Below are 24,390 nucleotides of genomic sequence, written 5' to 3'. Positions count from 1 at the left end.
GAGACTCTAGAAGGGAACTGTTAGGTTTTATCTATTGCAATCAATGGGCAGAGTGGGGGCTGGTGTCTGTACAAGATTATATGCGTACGAATTAGCCTTTGAATGCTAGGAAACAGATTTTTTATTAGCTTGGCTCTGTGTGTGTGTGTGTGTGTGTGAGGTGGGGACTAGACTTGCTAAAAGCAACGGCTTCTGTCCCTGCAGGTGGCTATGGGATGGATGTGACCAAGAAAAGCAAGCGAGATGGCACTGAAGTCACCGAGAGAAGTAAGAGTGTCCGAATTTCTTTTACTTGAAATGGTGTCCCTCATCCTAAGCCCACCACCAGCATCACCGCTGTGTCTCTGCGTAGCGTCACAGAGAGACTCCACGCCCTCTCCTCGAAAGCACTCCTCTCAGTCTTTACTTCCACGCCCTTATAATCAAATGGGTTCTACATTTTGTTCTGGGATGAAAATTGCCATTTCTGGGCCCAGGGGTGTGGCTCAGAGGACCACCTGCCTAACACACTCCTGCCTAGGCTCAGGGCACTATCCTCAGGACCACAGAAAATGAAAGAGAAATAAATACAGGAAAGGAGGGAGGGGTGGGGGAAGGAGGGGAAGAAAGAGTAGAGGAGAGCGAGAAAAGGATTGTTTTTTCCTGTGCAGGGCTACTATGAGCAGAGTTTTTATACACGCCTAATCTTCTGTGGTTTAATGACTGCCTAATTCTCCATGGCTTATTTAGCTCTTTCTCTCCCTAGGGATATAGAACAATAGAAATCTAAAAGTATAAGATCTTACTTATGTTGGGGACTGGGACTGACACAACTCTGGTCTCACCATCCAAACGTACACTAAACCTGGAAAACAGATACACTTGCTTTGTGGAACTGTCCAAGTGATAAACTGAGGGGAGTTTAAACTGTCTCTCCAGCAACTCTAAATTAGGAAACTTTTTCACTTATTGTGTGACTCCCATTTATTTCCAATAGCAACAAAAAAATTCTGGCTCCACAGACTTGGAAAATAAGTTTTGTTTTGTTTGGGGTTTTTGGGGGGGGTGGTTTTGTTTTGGTTTTGGTTTTTTTGAGACAGGGTTTCTCTGTGTAGCCCTGGCTGTCCTAGAACTCACTTTGTAGACCAGGCTGGCCTCGAACTCAGAAATCCATCTGCCTCTGCTTCCCAAGTGCTGGGATTAAAGGTGTGTGCCACCACCACTCGGCTAATAAGTTATTTTTATGTGTCAAAATAAAACAATCCCAAAGGCCTGTACAATGAGAGGTTACTGGGAGCTCAAGGGCCATTATTCAAATGGAGCTGCCACCTTCCAGTGAAGAGCCATCTCCTTATATCCCTTGACTGCCATTTCCACTGCGTTCATAATCCCGTGTTGCCAGCACAAGAGAGAACGTCATGTGGAGGGCAGGGATAGATGGACAGCGTGGCCAGAGCAGGTGCCAACCGCTGGCTTCACGTGGCATACAGTGGCCTGAACCATAACCATCTCCTTCCATCCCTCCTCCCACACACATGTGTGCATGCATGCCACACAAACACATCTGAACACATGTTCTACACGGGGGAAAAATCTCCTCCAAAGACCAGTGAGGGTCAGTGAGATGGCTCAGCGTGTAAAGGCGCTAACCTGCTGGCTACATTTGATATCCAGGCCCAGGAGGTAGAAGGAAAGACCTGACTCTTACCAATAGTTCTTTGATTTGCCCACGCATGCTGTGGTGCACGCATGCCCACACACACAGTGGCCGCAGCCAGATGAGGCCCCAAGTGTGAGAGAGATAGTATTGATGGCCACAGTCAGATCAAAGTTGGCCCTGGTATGGCTTTGGGAATCCACCCCAACCTCATGTTATTGGGTCCTGCTTCTGAGCAGTGTTCCCTCGGACACCTGAAGCTGTCAGCATTTCTGTATAGTTGCCACCACTTGACACTAGGGAAATGTCCTGAAAAAAATCTGCCTCTGGGATACATGCATGGCTCATTTCACTGACCTCAAAAGCGATCTACTGAGGCTGCCCTTCCTGTCCACACTCGTGGATGCCCTTGAGGGTTGCAGGATGAATCATGGCACCCTAGAGATACCTCCAACTTCATCGGGACACACAGAGTGAGATCAGCCAGGTCTTGGCTCCAGCTGGCCTAGGCATCTTTGGGAAGGACGAGAGCAGAGATAGCATGTGTGGCTTTAAGAAAAGGAAGGCTTGCGTTCCTCCAGACTCAAAGCTAGGCCTGGACTGGTGCGATCAGCGGGAGGCCTTGGTGCCAAGACAACTCGTTCTTCCAGTCAATGGATAACTTCCTTTGGCACCAAGAAGAAATTTTATATTCCACATACATTGAGCTTCATTGTTGTTATTGCTGCTGCTGCTGCTGTTCATATATGCAGATTCTTCGTCATAAGACACAGCTTTCCAAAACCTTTGTTGAGCGGAATGCTTAACCTATGGCAGAGACCAGGCCCTGCCAGAGCCCAGCAATGCCAACCACAGCATCTCCTCTTCCCTTTGTCTTTTCCAGTTGTCACGGAAACAGTAACGACAAGACTTACATCCCTACCGCCAAGTAAGTGGCTCCCGTTCGTAGGTCCCGTGTGAAGGCCCCAATCTGTGACCTTGAACAAGAGAGTTTACTTTCCCTCTGAGAAAATCTAAACTCTCTGGAATTTGTCCTTTTGCTAGCAGCTGTACTCATGTTGACTTATACACAACAGCTAGTGAGTAGCTGGCGCTGTGTGGTTCACGGTTGGAGTGTACAGCAACTGCTTGCCAGTCCCGTTTATGGACACTCCCATCACTCCCTCTAGTGAGCCCTCTTGCTTATTCACAGCCATGCCCATTCTAATAGCAGAGATCCAGGCCCAACACTACCCCTGGCCCTGATGGGCCTTGGAATAGGGAGGAATCACCCATTTGTGGCCAGAGCAGGGTGGAAGAAACAAGTCAAGAGGAGCCCAGAGTCACCTCCGATCCTTCCAGAACTTCTAGTGGCTGTTGTGTCTAGGTCCTGATTGGACATTTGCAAGAGGCAAAGCCCGAACTTCATCTGAGATGGAGGAGCTGTCTTGGCTAATTTTCCTACCGGATAACTTTCTATGCTCTACTAGAAAGCTCTCATTCACACCAAGCCGGACATTCATTTTAGATATCTGTACTGAAAGTAAATGGGGATGGAGGGCAGAAGTATGGAGTATGGTAAAAAGAGAGACCCCAGCTAGCAGGATCCTGGTGAGGAGGAGGGAAGAGAAGGGCAGAGGGTAAGAAGACCCTGTGACCCGGCTCCACCCTGGGCCTGTCACCTACTTTTGCAGAAGGGAGCACCAGCAATGGATATGCTAAGACAGGCTCTCTGGGTGGAGGAAGTCGGTTGGAGAAGCAGAGCTTGACCCATGGCAGCAGCGGCTACATCAACTCAAGTAGGTGCCTACTGGTCTGCGGGGCAGGGCGGCAGACAGAGGTGAGAAACAGTGAAAACTCGCCGTCTGCAGTCAGCACATGAGTGGGACCATTATCTTGACTGCCACACACCCCTAAGAGTTACCCAAAGGACAAGGGAAGATGGGGCTGCCTCTGGAATCAGCAGCATTAGACACCTGCATAAAATGGGCTCGGTTTTCATTAAGATTCCAGGACAGGTAGCATTCAAGAAGCAGAGTCCCTCTACTTAGGCCACACCTTTTAGGAAAGGCTGTGCGTGTTTAAGGTTTGCAGTCAGATTACCAGCAACGAAGGGTGAAGGCTGAGTTGCTCTGCTGAGAGACTCTAATGGCGTGTAGTCCTCCTGTGCTACCGTATTCCGCTGGGCGAGCACCCAACGTGAGCCTATTGTTCCCCGAGAGTTGAGCTCACGTGAAAGCAAAAGAAAGAAGTATGACAAAAACATGCACGCACACAGCAGCAGCCCTGGAAGCCACTAAGACGTGGGAGAGAAAATAAAAAGGAAATGCAACATTCAGAAGGGCCCGCCCAGCGGGTTAGAGTCCAGTCCCTCTGAGCAGGGGTCAGTGATCCAGCATTAAGTCAACCCTATGGCATCCTTACCACATCCATGCAACCTGTGTGTGTGTGTGAGGACATCCTACCTCTCAGTGTCTGCCCCAAAAGGCAGTAGCAGTCATCCTTCCTTCCATTTCTTTCACGGTGTCCCCGCAGTCCCCTACTTCTCTCCCAGGGCCCTCCCTCAGCACCCAGGGCGTTATGTGGTTAATAATACCACCGTGTCTCCGTGTAGTGGGATCATCTCTGGTGAGGCTGAGGCGGTACCATGAGGATTTACACTCTTTCCCACTTGCAGGTGGAAGCATCCGAGGCAACGCTTCCACCTCCAGTTACAGGAGAACGCACTCACCGGCCTCTACCCTGCCCAACTCTCCCGGCTCCACCTTTGAAAGGAAAGCTCACATGACCCGCCATGGAACTTATGAAGGTATCTGATCGCTTCCTGGTGTAACTTTGCTTGTCCTGCGCATGTTGACTTCTTGGCTTCTCGTGTGCACCCTGCCCAATCTTGCATCCACACTATTGGAACATTCATTCATTCATTCATTCATTTCTCTTATTCATTTTTTTAATCCACTTACTCACTTCTCAAATAACATGTTATCATGTTTTCCACTGTACTAAATGCCTTCAAGGCATTTAGTCTTGTCTTCAAGGACCCTATGGTCTATAGACAACTGAAGACCACGGAAAGAGCAGTAAGGCCGAGTTGATGGAGGTTTCTGTGTTCCACTAAGGAAATCAAAGATGGCTATGGAGGTGGTGTTACTTAAGCCTTGGTCTCCTAGTGACAGTCACAGACAAAAGGACAGGACAGTTCAGGGTGGGGAAGCCGTGGCATACAGGACAGTCCAGTGCTAAAACGGGGATGGGAGACCTAGACTCTGTGCTAGGTTTAGACTTTAGTCTCCACATAAGAAGACACAGAGGTTTCTGAGCCAAACCGTGGGTAATATTTGAGCCCCAGAGAGCTTGACTTTATGGATAGGTGACAAGTTAAAAAGAAGTCCTCAAGAGTGGAGAAGGAAGAAATCTGGGCTGGGACCCAGCGGCGGAGGACTGGGAGGGATAAGATAAAAGAAACCCAGTTGGCAGGCTTTGCCGTGGATGAAATGGGAGGAAAATCTGGAAATAGCCATCCCTAGAGTCTCAAAGGCAGAGTGGGCTCATGGTGGTGTCCACAGTTGAAATAGGAAACTCAGGAGGAAGGCCCCGCTTGGTTGAATTCTGCTAAGAGAATTCTCCTGAAACACTTGCAGCTACAGGGTTCACACTGCTGTAGCTGGGACCCCTACCTGCTAGGAAGCTATATGGATAAGTAGCCATTTGTACTAAGTGGTCCGTCTCCTCTCCAGGGAGCTCTAGCGGCAACTCCTCCCCTGAGTACCCACGAAAGGAACTCGGTAAGTCCCCTCCTTATTTTCCAGCTGAATGCTTTAATGATGCGCGCACGTGCACACACATGCACACGCACAGGCACACTGGGATACCACAAGCCAATTGGCTTCTTCTGAGGAGTTTGGCTCCTGCTGTCTTGCCTTCCCCTTCACTCTGAAGCATCTTAAGAGTGGCTGCCAGTCACATTAGCTTGCTGTCATCAGCCTTTGCTCATGACACCATTAAAATGATAAGCCATTTGCACAAGGTTCATGCTAGGACACACAAGCCCCTAAGGCCAAGCAGTAGGATCCTTCCTTCTGTGGCCTTCACAGAGGCCTGGCACCAAGGAGGAGCAGCAGTCTCAGAGCTCAAATGAAGACACCCAGCTCCTCCTCCATAAATAAACTCCCTTCCAGAGTCCAAGTCATTCGCCTGGGCCACCCTCAGCTGTGCCTTCACTTGACCATTTGTACCATATGTCTTTGATCATGTTCTTAGAATCTCAATGTATAGATGACCTGGGGTTACCTATGATTATAATTTTCTCTATTTACTTGCCTTTGGAAAACCAAGGCAGGCTTTAATAAACAAATTAAAGATTTAGCAGTCTTTGGGTCCATTTGACAATGTTTTCAGCTGGTCCTAATATATCACACGTGCACTCGCACACGTGTGCACACACACACATGCACACGCATGCACACACACTCGCGCGCACACACCTATCTCGCAGACACAGTGCTCTAAGCTAACTCAACATTTGCTCAACTAAATTGCATTGAGGTGTTGCAAAAATCATTATTTACCCTTCAACATCTGGGAAACATTTCTTCAGCATCTGCTATACAGAAACCCCCCTACACCCACACCCACCCCTATCTAGATTTAGACACTTTGAAAATATCTCCAAGTGTCAAAAATATTCAGCATGCCAGACATACGCCTAAGACCATATTTCTCTCTTTCTCAGCCTCTTCTTCAACCAGAGGACGAAGCCAAACACGAGGTGAGTACCACCATTGAATTCAGTCCAACTCACTCTGAGCAGCTAGTACGTGCCAGCCCGGAGCCAGGAAGCCACGCGTAGGAGAAAAAGTAACATCCTCCCTGAGGAACCTTGAGAACTGACAGAGCCTTGGCCAACTCCAAGAGCAGGGGAAGGGGGTATCTGGTAACGGCCTAATGGATTCCAGTGACAGTGATACAGATGTCACATCTGTCTTCATAGCTACCCTCCCAGATGTGCGTTGATCGCCGTTATACAGCAAGATAAGCAAAAGCCCCTCTTTTTCAAATGACTGCAAGGGATAATTTTGTAAAGTCATCATCTAGAGATGATAGAAGAGAGAAAAAGTCTCTAGGAGAAGCCACCCCAGCAGAGCCTGGAGTGACCACAGGAGCCTTTGTCAGGCTGTGCTGACGGCAGAGTCCTTTGCGGGCTCTGCGTGTTCGCCGTGTCCAGGTTCTGCTCTCACAGTGTCTCACTCTCATCGGGAGCTTAAGTTCGGCCTACCCCAGCCACCCACGGCTTTAGAATGATTGTTAAAAGACGCCCACTCTCGCCGAAGCTAATCCTGTAAAGCTGGCTGCTTATGGGCTTCCTCTTCTGATGACTAACTGGATGTTGGAGAGTTTAGATTCTTTTGCCTGTACCTTAAGTGAGCTGGGAGGCAGAAAGATGCTGGATGCTGACAACTGTGAAGAGGGTGGTGATAAAGTGTCTCGGGGTCTCCTTGCTCAGCCTAGGCTCTCGTTAAGTCTCAGGTGCCTAGGGGTGCGCAGTTGGCAAGTGGAGTGGGGAAGGGACATCCCCTTTGTAGTGACACCCAGGTCTCCTGGTGAAGAACTGAGAGATCACAAAGTAGCCCAGTGAACCATCCTGTGCTCAGACCTTAGGGTCCAGGGCAGTGATGCAGACAGACTCCCTCATCCACAACATCCCTGTCTCTTCTCTCCCCTCATACAGAGAGCGAAATTCGAGTTCGGTTGCAGAGCGCGTCGCCATCCACCAGATGTAAGTGGTCACGGTCCTACCACCATGAGAGTGTCTGGGAAACAGAGTAAATCAGATGCAGGCGCAGCACAGTGCTGAGGGATTAGGGACTATTGTGTGCGCTCACTCTCCCCACCCCACCACCCCTACCACCACCATGCATACATGCACACGTGCAAGTGTGCATGTGTGTGCGCGCACAAGTGCCCATTTATGCTCAGTCATCAAACATCCTTGACGACTTCCTGGATGTGGGCCCCTGGTCTAAGGTCTGGAGCCAGGTTGCTGAGTAAGCCATGGTCCCTGGCTAGTAATTCAGGGTCTAATGGGGAAATGGAAAAACAACCAACACCCATAGCTTAGTATGAGGGAGCACAGCAAAGGGAGATGGAGACAGGGCCAGAGAAGCCTTCTACGCTAGGGGTTGGCTAAGGAGAAACTGAACAGTAGGTCAGGGTTAGGGCCGGAAGATATTGGTAGCTAAAGACCTCCCAAAGGCAGTTCTCCATGGAGTCCCAAAGGGAGGGTTCAGGTGAGAGAAGCGTTGGGAGTTGAAAATGGGGTTTTTAACTTCATCTCAAAGGTCAGAGATCCAGCAGCAGTCTCAGCACACTGGATCCCTCTTGCCCTTGTTAGAGGCTCCATTTTGAGATGATCCCAACTTTTTGGGTGGGATTCAGGGGCAAGGCATAAAAGAAGGAAGAGCTGGTATGTGACCCCGAGCGAGGCTGGCCCCAGAGCTTGACACCTGGTCATAGGATCTGACCCCGTGTCTAACCCTTTCTCACCAGAGTCCTTCCAGGCTTAGAGATGTGGATCCCAATGGATGCAGCTTTTTGGGGAGAGGGGCAGGGCAGTTCCCAGCACCTGCTGTCTGTCTGTCCATTTGCTTCTTCCCTGCTCACTGTCCTTGCCTGATACCCCCCCATTCCTTCCTGTGGGTCACCCCGAAGGGACACAAGGACCTGGTTCTCCTCGCTCACCTTGTTACACTAGAACCATCCAGATGGGTCTGAAACTAAAGCAGATATGAATGCAGAGGCAGTGAGATGTCTAGGAGTTGTAAACCTCAAGTCCCTTTGACACTGGCAGGCACATACCAGGGCATCCAAGGCACCACGTTCAGGAAAAAAAAAAAAAAAAACAACTGTTAAGCTAGTGTCTTAAAGAGCCTAGCTCTCTAACAGCCCAAACCCGGACAGCAGTGTCTTCCAGGCAGGCAGTCACCTCTGCGGTGCCTAATGAGGTCGAATCAGGAAATATCTTCCAAGGACTCGGAGGTCATGTATTCATGACTCTGCTAAGGTTACAAACTGTCAGGTTTATAACAGTTATAAATTGGCAAAATTTAAGCTTACAAAGCTAATGGAGCGGGTTCCCCTATATGAGGCAGATGGTAGCCTCTCTGATATAAGAGGGCCATCAATATCCAGTCTGATCTTTGGACTTAGGAAAGGGTCCCTCCCGAGGCCTGATGGGAAAGTCTGGGGTTCTCTGCAGGGACAGAACTGGATGAGGTGAAGCGTTTGCTTAAGGGGAGCCGCTCTGCAAGTGCAAGTCCCACCAGGAACACCTCCAACACACTCCCCATCCCCAAGAAAGGCACCGTAGAGACCAAAACAGTGACAGCGAGCTCCCACTCAGGTAAGCTTGGCGGCTCCAGTCGGCCATGGGGTCATGGGGACAATGTGGCAGGTGTGCCCTCAAGACCTTTCAGCTCTGCCAGAATTGTAAAAGTACAGAGCGCCTGCTCTTTCACACTGTGAAGGTCTGGGTGGGGCTTTCTCATCCACCTGGTTGGCTATCTTCTGAGGATGTGGTACCCAACTCTAAATCCTTAAGATCCCCACCCCAAGCAGGTTCTGAGAGTGTAGATGTGTTGGTCAGGTCTCCCAAAAGAAGACTGAGAGAACATTCATAGTGTTTTCATCATCAGGAGTGAAGTATTTATCCTGTGCCTACTGTGTGTCAAGCCTTGAGAGAAGGCTCGGAACAAAAGAGGCACAGTCGATATCATGGAGGAGAGGAGGGTCGCTGGGAAGTTGGACAAGAGTCTAAGAGGCTAGGGTCACCCGGGTTAGGAGTTCTCAGCACCCTTATGGAGCATGTGTCTTCCATCAGATGACAGAAAGAGAAGTTAGCAGAGCCATGGACAGAGATGAGGAAAGACTTGCCATCTTCTGTCCATGATGATGTCCTTCTGTTCCTGGCAAAGTCTTGATACCATGACCTCCCTTGTATGACTTCCCTATAAAACCAAGTCTCCAAGCAATATTAGCAACAGTGTACCCAGCTCCCTCTCCCACGTAATAGGCAGAAATGGCATATTTGAAGATCTATGAAAAGCCCTGTCAGGGACAGAGTGCCTTTAGGTCTGGTTGATGCACAGAGATGCTTTAATGAGTATCTAAGCAAGAAGGTTACTATGATCAAGGAGTTATTATACCTGAACACTCCTTTGTTTGGTACATACCCCACATTTACTAAGGATGACTAAAAGTAGCTCCTGAGTGAACAACCCCATGACATCTTTGAAAATGGCAGTAAGGGAGCTGTCCCCATTGGAGGAGGCAGGTCACCAAGATGTAGGAAAAGAAATCTTACAAGACATAATGAGTAGATTCTAACTCAAATTAATATCAAATTTTACCAAGGACTGGCAAGAATTTTGTAATCTAAGAGATCAAATCTTGACTTCAGTCAAAAGTAGAATGGCTCGGTGCCTCGGGCTGTCCTGAACTGAGGTATGGGACCTTCAGTGCTAAAGTGCTGGGAAGGCCCAGCAGGAAAGAGTTCAAATCTCCCCCGGTGACAAATGTTTGTGCTTCTGTTCCTAGTGTCCGGAACCTATGATTCAGCAATACTGGACACCAACTTTCCGCCCCACATGTGGTCCTCCACCTTGCCTGCAGGGTCCTCCCTGGGGACCTATCAGAACAACATAACAGCCCAGAGCACATCCCTCCTCAACACCAATGCCTACTCAACGGGATCAGGTAGGTGTGACTGCACACGGCGTGTCACTCCTCGGTAGGGACAGCCACAGCTCCTCTCTGTCATTGAAGATATCCCTTGTTCTGTGCCATCCCCAGGGCCTCCTGGGAGGGGTTTTTCCTGGCCTAATGGCCAAAGCCCATTCATTTCAACTTAATCAACTAGGTTCTAGCAGGTACTTTTTATACAATGAACGTCCCGGATGGGGTATCAGGAGAAATATAATCGGAAAAGGATCAGAAAAAAACATGTATCAATGAGTGTGAACTGATTGTGGGAATCTTGAACAACTCAATTTTCTGAGACACCCCCCCCCAACACACACTCTGTAAAATGCAGCCGCTAACAAGAGAGCCATTAACTGGATCCACTTGTCTACTCCAGGTCTGGACTTCCAAAATCATCTTTGGCTAGGACCTAAGGTACCACAGGCTCATGTCTGGTTCTCTGCATCTAAGGGAGAGAACTGAATATTAAGGTTTTTTTTTCTTCTAACAACAAAAGTGCAACAGGACAGAAGAGCCAGATCCCAGCATTTCTTCTGAGACTCCCACAGAGTCTGAGCTTGTGCCTTGCCCTGAGCCTTACCGTTGCCTGCTTTCTCTTTCCCACTGTAGTCTTTGGAGTGCCAAATAACATGGCGTCCTGCTCTCCCACCCTGCACCCCGGACTCAGCAGCTGCTCCTCAGGTCAGAGCCTGCCACCTTGTCACCTTGGTTGTCCCCTTATGCTATGTTGAAAAGAATATATTCGTGTTTATTTCATGTGGACGAATGTTTTGCCTGCATGTATATTTGCTCTCCGTTACCGTGAAGTGCCTGCGGGGGGCAGTAGAGAGCACTGGATCACCAAGAACTGGAGCCTTCATGTAGAGGCTCTGAGAGCCACACCAGTTAGGACAATGGAGACAATCCCCTCAGCCATGTCCACAGGCCGACTCAGACAGTCCCTCACTGAGAATCCCAGTGATTCCCACTGAGAATTCCTGGGCTATGTCAAGCAGTTAAGTGGACAACCACAAGCCAGGGAGTCGCAACTGGGGCAAGGATTTAGCAGGGTGTGGTGATGCCCGCTTTTAATCCCAGAACCCCAGAGGAGAGGCAGGTAAATACTTGAGTTCAAGACTGCACTGATGTGCACAGTGAGTTCCAGGGCTGTATAGAGCTCTGCTGTCTCAAGAGGGAGTCTTCAAATAAACCTCTTTAAATAAAACTCAGTGGTTGTTTTTACAGTGAGCCACCTGGGCCATTGACCCTGTGCAGACCTGGGGTTAGGACAGGGGAAGGGACTCGGTGGCATTCAGCACCTACATTGAACTTAGCTACTCCTTAGTTGGAGTAGAAAATACGTAACCTGCCGGAAACAATAAGAGAATCCTGTAAAGCAACAGGGGTTAAGTGAGTTTGTAAAGAGTAAGGTCTAAGAGGACTTCCTGGTGGAAGTAGGCTTGAGAACTAGGAAAAGAAACAGGAAACTAAGCCCCACCCTGCTGAAGAGAGCTGGTTTCATGTTTCCTCTGGACTGATCAGACGGCCCCTGAGCCACCTTCTCAGGCTGGCCAGCTCATTGGTACTATCTCGAAGCGTATGGTATGAAGAAGATATGCTGTCTCAAAAGTGGGTGGGGGTGGGGGGTTTGTGTGCTTGAGTCAGAAGAGTTGAAAGGAGAGGTAGAGACCCACCATGTTAGTGCTTCTCCGTCTGTACGTCTGCACTCAGTTCCCACTCTGTGTACCAACCAGCCATAGGGAGCTCCAGGGATGGGATATTTTAGGATTTTGAGGGAGGCTAATATTTGGCAGGCCCTATGTGAACCGCTGCTATGAAGACACATGGCTCTTTCTCTGGGACAGTCATTAATAATGTTTACTATGAGAGGGAGACGACCACGTTACTAAGAGCAATGAAAACCAGGAAAGTTTTTACAGTCTGCCACTGGCAAAAAAGAGTTTTCATGAAAATGATCTGGGGGTCTCCAGGGGGGCTCGCAGCATCCAGAGAGCATCTTTACCTACTCCCCATCTCTCTCACAGTGTTTGGCATGCAGAACAATCTGGCCCCCAGCTCTTCTGTCCTCTCCCATGGCACAACCACCGCTTCCACAGGTTGGTAGCGCAAGTCTGGAGCTCAGAAGTGGGAATTGACAGCCCTTAGCTCCTACAACCTACAACATACCTTTGTACAAACAGTTAAAAGGACCAAGCGGCCTTTTCCCATCAATTAAACAGCCCTCTCTCCGAGCCTAGAGAGGCCAGCCTTTATCCCTCACCATCTCCAATGTGAGTTAAATACACAGGGAGCTTGTAAACCCAGCACCTCCACCCTGTGGCTTCTACCCAGCTGGTCAGGGCAGTGGTCTCCTGAGCTTACAACGCACTTTTCTGCAGACCACTTCCACCCAAATAGATCTTAGTGGTTGTTTCTACGGTGGGCCACTAGGGCCATTGGCTCTGTGCAGACCTGGTGTTAGAGCAGAAGGGTGGTGGTGTTTAGCTCCTGCATCCAACTTGCCTGCTCCTTAGTTGGAAGAAAAAACACTTAACCCAGTAAGAAGCAACAAGAGAATCCTGTAAGCCTTTAATCCTAGCACTCGGGAGGCAGAGGCAGGCGGATTTCTGAGTTCGAGGCCAGCCTGGTCTACAGAGTGAGTTCCAGGACAGCCAGGGCTATACAGAGAAACCCTGTCTTAAAAAAACAAAAACAAACAAACAAACAACAACAACAACAAAAGAGAGAATCCTGTAAAGCAACAGGGGTTAAGTGAGTTTGTAAAGAGTAAAATCTAAGAGGACTTCCTGGTGGAAGTGGGCTTGAGAACTAGGAAAAGAAACAGGAAATTAAGCCCCACACTGCTGGAGAGTTGATTTCATTTACTTCCTCTGGGCTGATCAGACGGCTGCTGAGCCACTTTCCCAGGCTGGCCAGCTCAGGGTGCTTTCTCTCTCGCAGCATACGGAGCGAAGAAAAACGTGCCCCAGCCTCCCACTGTCACCAGCACCGGCGTGTCCACCTCTGCCAGTGAGTACTAGTGCCAGCTTCTAGGGCCCAGGTTGGCACACAGAAAGAAGTACTTGATATAACACGTGGTATCCTGGAAGACAGGCGAGAACCCTTGGGTGGCCTGGGACCCACAAACACAACTCAGAGGAGCACGAAGCACACACACACACACACACACACACACACACACCTACTGTCTGTTACACTCCAGCCACCACGCTCATATGGGAACTGCTTCTGGCCTTCTCCTGTTACGTGTAACCTATCAGAGGCAGGGAGCCCAGAGAAGCTGTCAACACCTCACTGCTTTCTATAGAATCAACTTGAGTTCACCCCATGCGATGAGCTATTTCTCCCAGTGTTTAGATCCTGGTGGGTCTCCTCCTAATCAGAAATTCATTCATTCAACATAAAAGTATCCTGAGCACCCATGGTTTAGTATCAGACAGTTTGGTTTTCCAGGTGTCACGGTGGCACATGGACCAGACTCGAGGGGAGAACAAGACAATGCCAGGGGGACAAGCAGATGAGAAATACACAGTCCACCAGACAATTCCAGAGAATAATATGATTCCTAAGCAAGCAAGTGATGGGGTAGACATGTGGTCCGTGTACAAGTGAGCAGGGCTTTAGCAAAAGTTTGCCCAGGATGGTAACAAGTCTATCTGGTTAGTTTAAGAAGGGCCTGGCTGGTGAAGGGGACTTCTACAAAATCAAGGAAGATCCTGTGTCTACATGTAGGGAGACAGCCCCATAGACCAGTCATCAGCACTGACCTAACCTCACGATGGCCAGACATAGCTGGCAAGATGCTTCATAGCATCACTGTCTAAGAGACCAGGAGCACCCCCATACACACTGGTGAACCCCCTTTCCTCCCCCCCCCCCATCCACTTCTGTCCTCTCTAGCCTGCACCACCAGTGTCCAGAGTGACGACCTCTTGCATAAAGACTGCAAGTTCCTGATTCTGGAGAAAGACAACACACCAGCTAAGAAAGAGATGGAACTCTTGATCATGACCAAGGACAGTGGGAAGGTCTTCACTGCCTCCCCTGCCACCATCTCTTCAAGTAAGCACAGGTGGAGCGGGTAGCATGGGCTTCAGATGAAGGGCTTCATAAGTACAGGAGGCCCAAGACTTCTATAAGGTGTGGTTTGAACCGATTTAGTCATCAAATCACGGGGATTCCACTTCGATGGAAAAATATCTGCCTGGACCTGCCTTGAGTACAGAGAAGCCAGGAAAACGTGGGAGCACCCACAGAGAGTCTGCAGGCAAACAGGAGTCTAACCACACCCCCCCCCCCCGTGAGGGAGATTAACTCAGGAAAATTGGACTAACTTCCAACCAGGCTAACCTTGGTCTTCCCAGGGAGTGGGGATATGAGCAGGCAGGGTGAGTGGGGAGAGAATAGACCAGATGATCACTGGCTCTGTGCATAGCTTCCTTTTCAGAAGACACCCTGAAAAAGGAGAAGCAGGCTGCATATGCCGCTGACACCTGCCTGAAGGCAGATGTGAATGGTAAGGCAAATCTGACCCTGCCCACCGAACTTCAACAAAGCCGCATCTCATTTGTCTTCTGGGGCGATAACATTCAACATGGGGTCCACTGGTGGCACCCAAGAGTGTTAGGAACATAGAATCCAGTCTACCTCAGACCTACTGGGTGGGAAGCTGCCGTTTTAATGTGGGAATGGGTATGTGTATGTGTTTGTGTGTTACATGTTCCTCTCTGTGTGTGTGTGTGTGTGTGTGTGTGTGTGCGTGTGTGTTCGCGTGTGTGTTCGCGTGTGTGCACGCATGCATGGGGCATGTGGGGGTGCACTGTGTGGGGTGTATGTGTGTAGGGGGTGCATGTGTGGGTGTACAGGTAGGAGGTCACATGTGGGGATTCATTACATAGGGTTTCATATGTGTAGGGTACACATACATGTGCTTATGTGATCTTCCTTTACTCATGTTCAGCTCCAAACTTATGTATGTGCTTTTAGGAGACCTAAATACCGTGTCCACAAAGAGCAAGATGACCTCGGCAGGTGAGTAAGAATGGTGGTGGGGGAGGGGCTGCCATGAAAGGATCTGGCCATGGTTAGTGGGACAGATGATGTCATACGTGAGCTGTTCAGATCTGGCCTCCTAAAGGCCTGAAAGGAAGAAGGATAGAAGATGGGAGTGGGCAGGCTGAGGCAGTGGGTAACCACAGAGTCACAAAGATGACGTTTCACGGGCTCCACAACTCCTACCCGTCAGCCTGTATGATCCCTGAGGCTGAGTCTTCCACTAGGGAAGGCATAGCAGGATAGACCCAAGATGGCGCTGTCCTGCGCTGCTCCAGTCCCCTGCAGTTTCTTTGCCTCCTCCCTTGCCTTGAGAGAGAAGTTCAGATCATGAAGTTCCCGCCTCCCTAAGAGAACTGCCAGCCTTACCTTTTTAAACTCGTTTTTAAGTTCATGGTACTAAATGTAACTCCAGGGTGCTGTGGGAACCACAAAGGCGGGGGCATAGTGACCAGGGAGTGTAGGTTTAGACTTAATCAGATGAAGGGGTTGTGACAGATCCACATGACACTCTTAACAATGAAGATGTTTTAAATCCTGTGCTGTGGGCTGCATCCTCCGATGATTTCATAACATAACCGTTTTTATGAAGCAGGTCATCTGTGAACCTCATTTTATAAAGTGTCAGGGTCCCACAGCCAAAGCCTGGGGATTTCAGACTCACTCTCCAGCCGTAACCCTGTGTTCATGAAAAGTCCCCATGTAAATTCAAATCCTCCTCCTCTTCCTCCTCCTCCCCCTCTCCTCCCCCCTCCTCCTCCTCCCCCTCCCCCTCCCCCTCCCCCTCCTCCCCCTCCTCCTCCTCCTCCTCCTCCTCCTCCTCCTCCTCCTCCTCCTCTCCACATGATGACACTAATTTTAAAGGGAGATGTGCAAGAGCCTCCTGGATTTAATTCACCCTTCCTGTTTCTTCCACAGAAAACCATGGCTACGACCGAGGTGGCGGTGGTGGCAGAGGCAAAGGCGGAGGTGCTGGTGGTGGCGGTGGTGGCGGTGGCGCCAGTGGCGGTGGAGGAGCATGGGGGGCTGCACCAGCCTGGTGCCCCTGCGGCTCCTGCTGCAGCTGGTGGAAGTGGCTGCTGGGCCTGCTGCTCACCTGGCTGCTGCTGCTGGGTCTGCTCTTCGGCCTCATTGCTCTGGGTAGGTATCAAGGCCACCAAGCCTAAAGTCCCGCCCCCCCCCCCCCAGACCTTCCTAGGGATGGGAGTGCGCACTTGTGGTCCTGAGGGTTGGAGCCATGTAAACCCAATAAGATAGGAAACAGCCCGTGGAGGCACCTGGGGCACCTGGCTCAAGCATTGAGATCACTACGCAGAACACCGGAAGTCTAAGGTCCTGGCTCCACCCCAGGCTCCTGCACTGGTGGCCTTAATAAGGCCACACTGCCCCCGCGGTCTTTCTCCCTGAGCATTTAATCTCTTTCCTTGCTACCACCCTCTCCACCTCCCAGAGGAAGGAGAACAATTTTGTTTGTATTCGGCTCCGGTGGTGGCAGAGCCAAGTTCGGGAGGATGTTGGCCGTTGCTGCCCGTAAGGGTTGTCTCTGCATACATACTGCTGAAATAAGTACCCAGGGGTGTGAGGAAGTCCCCCTGCCCCCAGACCCAGAGCCCCAGGGCAAGTGCCAGACTCAGTCCTCACTGATTGTCCACATTTGTCCCCCACAGCGGAGGAGGTAAGAAAGCTGAAGGCCCGCGTGGAGGAGCTGGAAAAGACCAAGGTGCTATATCATGACGTCCAGATGGACAAAAGCAACAGGGACCGCCTCCAGGCCGAGGCACCCAGCCTGGGACCTGGATTAGGCAAGGCTGAGCTGGACGGCTACAGCCAGGAGGCCATCTGGCTGTTTGTAAGGAACAAGCTGATGACCGAGCAGGAGAACGGTGAGAGTGGGCTAGGAGCAAGGCCAGTGAGCCCAGAACACTGGGCCTGGGTGGCCTTATGCCTGTCCTGGGGACATTACTCACTCAGCCTCTCTCTCCCTCCCATCCTATCCCTCCATCACTCTAAGAGACAAGAGGGGGCTGGGCTGGGATCCCATTTCACTGGTGGGAAACTGTGTCTAGGAGAGAATTGCTCAAGATCATTGGAACAACAAGGGGCTTTTTTTAATGGCCAGCTCTTGCCTCTTCCCAACACCCATCGTGTGTGTGTGTGTGTGTGTGTGTGTGTGTGTGTGTGTGTGTGAGAGAGAGAGAGAGAGAGAGAGAGAGAGAGAGAGAGAGAGAGAGAGAGAGAGACTCACAATTTGCTCTTTCTTGTAGGGAATCTCAGAGGAAGTCCTGGTCCAAAAGGTATTGGAGTGGCCCCACCTTTCCCCTGTCCTCATTCCTGGAAGGGAGGCATGGTCCCCTGGGATTGGACTCTTTTTTCCTTTGTGCAAATGGGAGAGTGTGGATAGCACCTAACCGTCTGTCTGTCGGAAGGCTGGAAGTTGACTCTGCAGTCCATCAGACCTCACAGCAGGGTCAGAAGCCAAGGCCCAACACAGGAGAAGCTTAGTGCTCTGTGCCTGGGTGTCTCTGGCAGGGCTGCAGGGACCCGGCCCCCTCAGCTTGACATGTGACTCACATGTTGCCAAACAGCTGTGAAACACAGGTGTGAACGTGGTTCTTGGTTATTACACAATCTCACAGTGTCATCTTTCTGGTTTTTAGGTGACATGGGGAGTCAAGGACCTAAAGGCAAGTATTCCAAAAATACCTTAAACTCTCGGGGGAGGTGGGCGGGGCGGGAGCGGGGTGGGGCTTAAAGCAAGCAGAAAATCCCTCAGGCTGAGAAAATCGATTTAACCAGCTATTATCCTTGCATGGTGAAAGAGGAGATTCCCAATCCCATCATCCTTTGCTGACACAAAGCAGCTTCTCTTGCCTAATTTCACTGGAGTCTTATCTACTCTGATGTGGGAAGGAACTACCCAGAGGTTCTGGGCCCTTTGCAGAGTCTCTGATTAAGTGAATGTGAATGGGCCCAGGAACCTTCTGTCTGCATCACCCCAAGGGATTCTGCACCCAGGGGTGCCTTCCCTAGGAAGCACCATTCCAGGAGGAAGGTCCGCCTCTGTCCTTGACTCTTGTAACTCTCACTTCCCGAGAGACCCCAGGCAGGAACTGCATTCCTCCTTTGTCAGCCTTCACTCCTGTTTGTCTCCTTCATGGTTCCCACACACCTCCAACTTCAGCACACACCCTGGCTCCCTACCCAAGTCTGCCTCCCAAGGCCTATAAGCTCCTGACCCTGCTTAGGATGGGAGCTTGGTGGTCCTGGAGTCCCTAGCCTGATGTGTCAGGTGAAGTACAGGACTCCTAAAAGCATTTGAACTTCAGAAAACCGTCCAATTTTCACTATAATTATGTCCCAGACAACTTACAGGGCCTAAGGATGCAAAAAAGTATTTGTGGTTTTAGCAATTTTTTTAAAAGTTTTTTTTTTAGTTTTTTTGAGACAGGGTTTCTCTGTGTAGCCCTGGCTGTCCTGGAACTCACTCTGTAGACCAGGCTGGCCTCAAACTCAGAAATTCGCCTGCCTCTGCCTCCCAAGTGCTGGGATTAAAGGCGTACGCCACCATACCCTGTTGGTTTTAGCAATTTGAATGGAACTGGGTGTAACCACTCTTGAGAACTTCATATAAATCCTGCTAGTGGCTCCTCACGGGACCAGGCCAGGTTCTCCATCTGACATCTCCTTTTGTTTTCTCCCCCACAGGAGACCGAGGCCTTCCTGGGACCCCAGGTATGTAGCCTGCAGTGATCTCTGGTGCTGTTGGCTTCGGTATGCTCAGTCCTGCCAGCCCCAGGAGGAAGCACAGACTGAGATCTTCTTTTACACCCTCAGGTATCCCTGGGCCCCTGGGCCACCCTGGCCCGGAAGGACCAAAGGGACAAAAAGGCAGCATTGGTAAGAACCCCTCTCTTTCTAATCGTTCATTTCCTCCTCCATCTCTTCCTACGCATTTATTTAGTATCTCCTGTTTTAGAAGACAGCAGTAACTACAACAGAGAAAGACGGAGCATTAAATAGGGAATTTGAAAAAAGGAGAGGGTGCAGTAGGCACAGACCTAGGGACACATTCAGAGTAGAGGGGGCCACCGAAGCCAAAGCCCCAAAAGGTGGATAAAGAGGAGCAGGAAACTTGAAGAGGCAGACGGGGTGGCCAAGGGCAGCAAGCCACCTGCGGCATCAAGGCAAACCCAGCACGAAGATGGTGAACTGAGAAGGAACTCACAGATTTGGGGCAGAGGCAGGATGCCAGGTACCCACAGGGTCACTCTGGTCCTGGGTTGAGCAAGGCTGCAGAGAAAGAGAAACAACAGAGACCTGGAAGAGGCTCTGGGCCATCCATCGTTCTGCTGAGGAGAGGCTGTCTGTGGTATGGCACGGGACCCTAACTTTGAGGTTGCCCATTCCCACCTTTAGGAGATCCTGGCATGGAAGGACCCATAGGCCAGAGAGGACTAGCAGGCCCCATGGGACCTCGTGGTGAACCCGGGCCTCCTGGGTCTGGAGAGAAAGGAGACAGAGGTAAGAGGTGACATCTACACCACGAGGATTACCTGCATCCATCCATCCATCCGCCCTTTTCTGGCAGCACTGGCTGAGCACTTACAGAGATGGATAGCAGGAGAGGTTCGTGCCACACCCTGTAAGGCCAGTTACTAGTTAGTGATGAAGTGTGGCCAGGCTGCCAGGATCTGATCCAGTGCTGAGAAGCAGGCTGTGACTTGGGGGCTGACCGAGAGAGAGAGAGAGAGAGAGAGAGAGGGAGAGAGAGAGAGAGAGAGAGAGAGAGAGAGATCTCAGGGAAGTGACCTTCCCAGAGCAGGTGAGGGGCAGAGCCAGGTCAAGGTAGAGAGCAAAGAGCCACAGAGCGGGGAGCACAGCCAGGTGTGGGCGGGGAGCACAGCCAGGTGTGGGCAGGGAGCACAGCCAGGTGTGGGCAGGGAGCACAGCCAAGTGTGAGGTGAAACTGGGGCCTTCCAGCTTCTGGCTCTAGGACTCAGTAGAGCAAAAGGCAGAATGCCTGAGTCCCTGAAGCAGGGGAGGTTTGAACTCAGCTCCTTAGCCATAAGACTGATGCTATGAGAAACTAAGAAGGACACCAGGAATCTCTCGGTGCTCCCCACCCCCAACCCAGAGGTTGCTCAGGAAAACTCACTGAGGACTGTGGATCCTCTCACATGTTTGTTGAGCTCCGTCTGGGTGCCTGAGCTCATGGAGGGTGTTGCGCATGGGTGGCCTCACTGTGAGAGGCACTAAGTGGTCACTGGAACAGTGGCAGGGTGGGAAGCCTCCCTTCCAAACATGACTGCCAGGGCAGGAGTTCCTCAGCATGTTTCTTCCGTTTCTCCTCAGGGATTGCTGGTGAACAAGGTCCTCAGGGCCTTCCTGGTGTCCCAGGTCCTCCGGGTCTCAGAGGTATGTCACGAAGACCAACCCAAGTTTTCAGGGAGGGGCCACATTCAGAGAAGCAGGTCCTGGACTCCCCAGGAGTGCGGGTTGGTAGCCCCACATCTGTACAAGATGGCCACAAGTGTCCCTCCACAAAAGAGTTCAGGTTGACAAGACTGGGCTACAATTTTGGCCTTATAGCCGGGTGTGAGACAGATGGTTATTTCTGTTTAGCGACACATTGTGTGGTGTCTAACGAGAAAGCAGGTGATTTCTGCCTCAACTCAGACCCAAATACACACACAGTGTCCTTGATGCTCAGTGGCAGACTCTCCTCTCTGCCTCTGATCTAGACACAATGTCTTAGGAAGAAGCAAAGGTCTGTGGACCCTGCCAAGCCGTGGCTCCCCACAAGGGTCACACCTGGAACCTCTGGTGTACTGTCCTAGTGAGGATCCGTACGGCCCTTAGAATGAGCGCCTTGAACGTCACCTGCCCTTCACTCTGGGGTCAGTTGTCCCGACCTGTACTTGGCCTTCTGATAATTGTCTCTCTCCTGTTTCTCAGGTCACAGCGGCTCTCCTGGTCCCCAAGGCCCCCCAGGTCAGTGTGCTGCTGCTTGTAAATACATGCTGCCTCCACGGTAAAGGAAGGGATGTTAAAGGGAAAATGAAACATTTTGAAAGCAAAAGAAGTGATTGTATGAAAACTTCCTGGACATACAAAACGGAAGTCAACAATGTAGCCCGTGGCTGAGTTTATGCGTCTTAGTGGGTCCTGTCCAAATCACTGCGGGACTCGGGTCAGGTCCAAGACCTCCCAACAGCTTCACCAACAGGGAGCTCCCATCCTACCTCTGTCTTGTCCCATATGGGCCAAATAACCCATCCTGTTACCCTGAGAGCTTGAGCTACAGCCAATGTCTCTGTCAGCATCCTTTGGGGTATTCTAATGCCTGAGCCTGGTGACAGGCAGGGACCAGTGTGGGCCAGCAGGAGCCTGGGGAGATGAGGGAGTGATTAGGGGGAGCAGTCTCTGACTTCCGTTTCAAGGTGTATGTGCATCTATGTGTACGTGTGCTGCCTGGTTCCGATGATGGGACACTCACCTAAATGTCTTCTTTTGTTGGTCAGGTGCTGTGGGTCCCCAAGGGCTCCGAGGTGACGTGGGACTTCCTGGTGTCAAAGGTAAGCTAGGGGAGGTGTAGGAAATAGAAAGCATTCTGTGGAGGCCTCTCATTCAAGAAGGATCAAGGACTCAGGGTTCAGAGAGGGTCCGACGGACAAGACCACAAGCCACCAAGTGCAAGGTGGGGAGGTGAAACCAGTATGGGGTGGGAAGTTGTCCTCAGAGACAGACACTGGCTCTTCTTGGCCATCCCCTACAGGGCTTTCTACACTAAGGTGCCTGTCTCTCTTTCAGGTGACAAAGGACTCATGGGACCACCAGGACCCAAAGGTATACAGTTCCCGCGGCTGCTCAGCCTTCGTTGTGGTCTGTTCTGCTGCTGGCGCCCAAACACAACCTGTGTGCAGGGTCCAAGAGCACACATGGCTCTGGCTCCTGTGCCCTGGGGCTGAGAGGGGGCTGAGGGTTCACTCTTCCCCAGCTTCTCAGAGAGGGAAACTGAGGCACTAAGAAGGGAAACAAAGTACCCAGCTCACATATGCATTGCTGAGTGGTCCTCACAGTGCTGAGAGGCACATTCTGAGATGTCTGCCCTCTGGTCTGGTCCTCCGTGTGCCTCACCACAGCAGAGGTTGTAGGGGAATCAGGTGGCGGGCGGATCATGAGTGGACCGGCTCCTCCGGCATCATCAATGAACTAACACTCCAGCATCCTGTTGCATGGCTCTGTGTCATGAAGGGACATTGCTTTCCTTGCCCATAATTGATGGTTTTTCCCTGCACCCCATACCCCATGTTTCTTTTAGGTGACCAGGGTGAGAAGGGACCCAGAGGCCTCACAGGTCAGTGCTACCCAGGAATTTAACTCATTCATGACCTTCTAGGACTTAGCAATCACCAGAAGTGGGACAGATACAGAAGGATGAGGCAGAATTTCTGTCTCAGAACCCTCAAAGTACTTCCAATCTAAGAAAACCTCTGACAAAATTAAATATATCAGGGGTGGAGGTTAAGCACGCGTCTAAATGCACATTTAGCAGCAGACCGTGTCTGTTTGGCGCAGAGGCTAGAGTGTCTTTGATCCTTTGGGGGAACCCAAAGCAGCATAAAGTACATACTACCCACCCGGCCTCTCTGCTGCTCACACCCTGCCAACTGCATGGGTTAAAGGGGGTTGGAAGTAATGGTGCTTTGACCACGAAGGGTAGCATGCTCCTTCCAAAGAAACCAGACTCATACATGCCACCCTCAGATCAGCCGTGGCTGCTGGAGCAGTCTGAACCTGCTGCCTATGGGGCCCGAGTTGATAGGTGTTCCTGGCCTTGGTGGCAAAGCAGAGGGAAGTTGTCCCTCTCAGCTCCTCTGGGGGAAGAGGAAGCAGGAGGAAGCAGGCACATTCACACTACCAGTGTGGAGGCACACTTACCTTTTAGCCTCCAGCAACTGGTCCTTTGTTCTTTGCAGGGGAGCCTGGCATTCGAGGTTTGCCTGGAGCTGTGGGTGAACCCGGAGCCAAAGGCGCAATGGGTAAGTGTCCCACAGTCTGAGCTGAGTATCTCCCCAGAGGCTCTCTAGCTGCAGGTTTCTGGGAATGTCTCATTGTTCTGGAGCAGGCATTGTCCTTCTTCCCTGACTACTTCCTGCTCACCGAGAACTTGCAAGGTTTGAGGTTCCATGGAATCCCCAGTAGTCCACCTCAGGGACAGCTTCAAAGCCAGATTCAGGACACCACCCTTTGACTAGCCATCACTGAGGTGCCTATATCCAGACGGAGAAGCTCCAGGGAGCCTGGCCTCAGCTTAGAGTCCCATAGATGCTCAAGCCACCACAATGGGGATGTGACCCTTTCACTACCATTCACTGACTAAGCATTAGTAAGAGCATACTGTATGCAGGACCGTAAGCTACTAGGTTGTGCGTTACTTCATCCCTGCAAGTTACAACAAAGCTTGTGAGTGGTGACAGGGGCCACGGGAGTCACAGAGAGCGAGGATACAACCTAAGAAGAGATGGTTTTCAGCCTGGAAGACAGAAAGAAGAAAGGGCATTTCAGGTGTTCCTTAAAACTCAGAAAGTGCCGGGCATGGTGGCTCATGCCTTTAATTCCAGCACTCGGGAGGCAAAGGCGGGCGGATTTCTGAGTTTAATTCGAGGCCAGCCTGGTCTACAAAGTGAGTTCCAGGACAGCCAAAGCTATACAGAGAAACCCTGTCTTGAAAAAAACCAAAAACAAAACAAAAACAAAAAACAAAAAAACCTCAGAAAGTGTTTAATCATGCAGAGGTGCCACTGGTGTGGCTAATCCACGTTGGAAGGAGGTTAGGAATATGGTTAGGGGAGAGGTGACAGGGACCTGAAGGACCTTCACCTCCAGGTCCTCAGGTGAATGAGGCAGACACTGTTCTCATAGTGCACTGGGGACAGGGTGTCCTGGACCATTCCCAGGAGGGA

General features: G+C 50.8%; 1 protein-coding gene across 2 annotated transcripts in view; it reads left to right on the top strand.

Annotated features, from left to right (window-relative positions):
- Nucleotides 1–24,390, top strand: part of Col17a1 (collagen, type XVII, alpha 1) — a 45,702-nt gene that overhangs the window by 6,241 nt on the left and 15,071 nt on the right. For both annotated transcript variants that reach the window (NM_007732.2, NM_001290825.1), the window contains exons 2-29: nucleotides 205–267; nucleotides 2,520–2,564; nucleotides 3,310–3,414; nucleotides 4,293–4,424; nucleotides 5,353–5,400; nucleotides 6,348–6,383; nucleotides 7,344–7,391; nucleotides 8,871–9,014; nucleotides 10,208–10,366; nucleotides 10,982–11,053; nucleotides 12,397–12,468; nucleotides 13,313–13,381; nucleotides 14,273–14,434; nucleotides 14,808–14,888; nucleotides 15,359–15,403; nucleotides 16,343–16,564; nucleotides 17,092–17,307; nucleotides 17,689–17,718; nucleotides 18,082–18,108; nucleotides 19,130–19,156; nucleotides 19,259–19,321; nucleotides 19,841–19,945; nucleotides 20,777–20,839; nucleotides 21,380–21,415; nucleotides 21,946–21,999; nucleotides 22,235–22,270; nucleotides 22,746–22,781; nucleotides 23,404–23,466. In NM_007732.2, coding sequence (NP_031758.2) covers nucleotides 216–267; nucleotides 2,520–2,564; nucleotides 3,310–3,414; nucleotides 4,293–4,424; nucleotides 5,353–5,400; nucleotides 6,348–6,383; nucleotides 7,344–7,391; nucleotides 8,871–9,014; nucleotides 10,208–10,366; nucleotides 10,982–11,053; nucleotides 12,397–12,468; nucleotides 13,313–13,381; nucleotides 14,273–14,434; nucleotides 14,808–14,888; nucleotides 15,359–15,403; nucleotides 16,343–16,564; nucleotides 17,092–17,307; nucleotides 17,689–17,718; nucleotides 18,082–18,108; nucleotides 19,130–19,156; nucleotides 19,259–19,321; nucleotides 19,841–19,945; nucleotides 20,777–20,839; nucleotides 21,380–21,415; nucleotides 21,946–21,999; nucleotides 22,235–22,270; nucleotides 22,746–22,781; nucleotides 23,404–23,466 — 2,248 coding nt within the window. In that variant the 5' untranslated portion in view covers nucleotides 205–215. The remainder of the gene's footprint in view (nucleotides 1–204; nucleotides 268–2,519; nucleotides 2,565–3,309; nucleotides 3,415–4,292; nucleotides 4,425–5,352; nucleotides 5,401–6,347; nucleotides 6,384–7,343; nucleotides 7,392–8,870; nucleotides 9,015–10,207; nucleotides 10,367–10,981; nucleotides 11,054–12,396; nucleotides 12,469–13,312; nucleotides 13,382–14,272; nucleotides 14,435–14,807; nucleotides 14,889–15,358; nucleotides 15,404–16,342; nucleotides 16,565–17,091; nucleotides 17,308–17,688; nucleotides 17,719–18,081; nucleotides 18,109–19,129; nucleotides 19,157–19,258; nucleotides 19,322–19,840; nucleotides 19,946–20,776; nucleotides 20,840–21,379; nucleotides 21,416–21,945; nucleotides 22,000–22,234; nucleotides 22,271–22,745; nucleotides 22,782–23,403; nucleotides 23,467–24,390) is intronic.

The sequence above is a fragment of the Mus musculus genome, chromosome 19, assembly GCF_000001635.26.
Source record: "Mus musculus strain C57BL/6J chromosome 19, GRCm38.p6 C57BL/6J".
NCBI classification, from domain to species: Eukaryota; Metazoa; Chordata; class Mammalia; order Rodentia; family Muridae; genus Mus; species Mus musculus.
The sequence above is the reverse complement of the archived record's forward strand: the minus strand, read 5'-3'. Positions and strand labels throughout refer to the sequence as shown.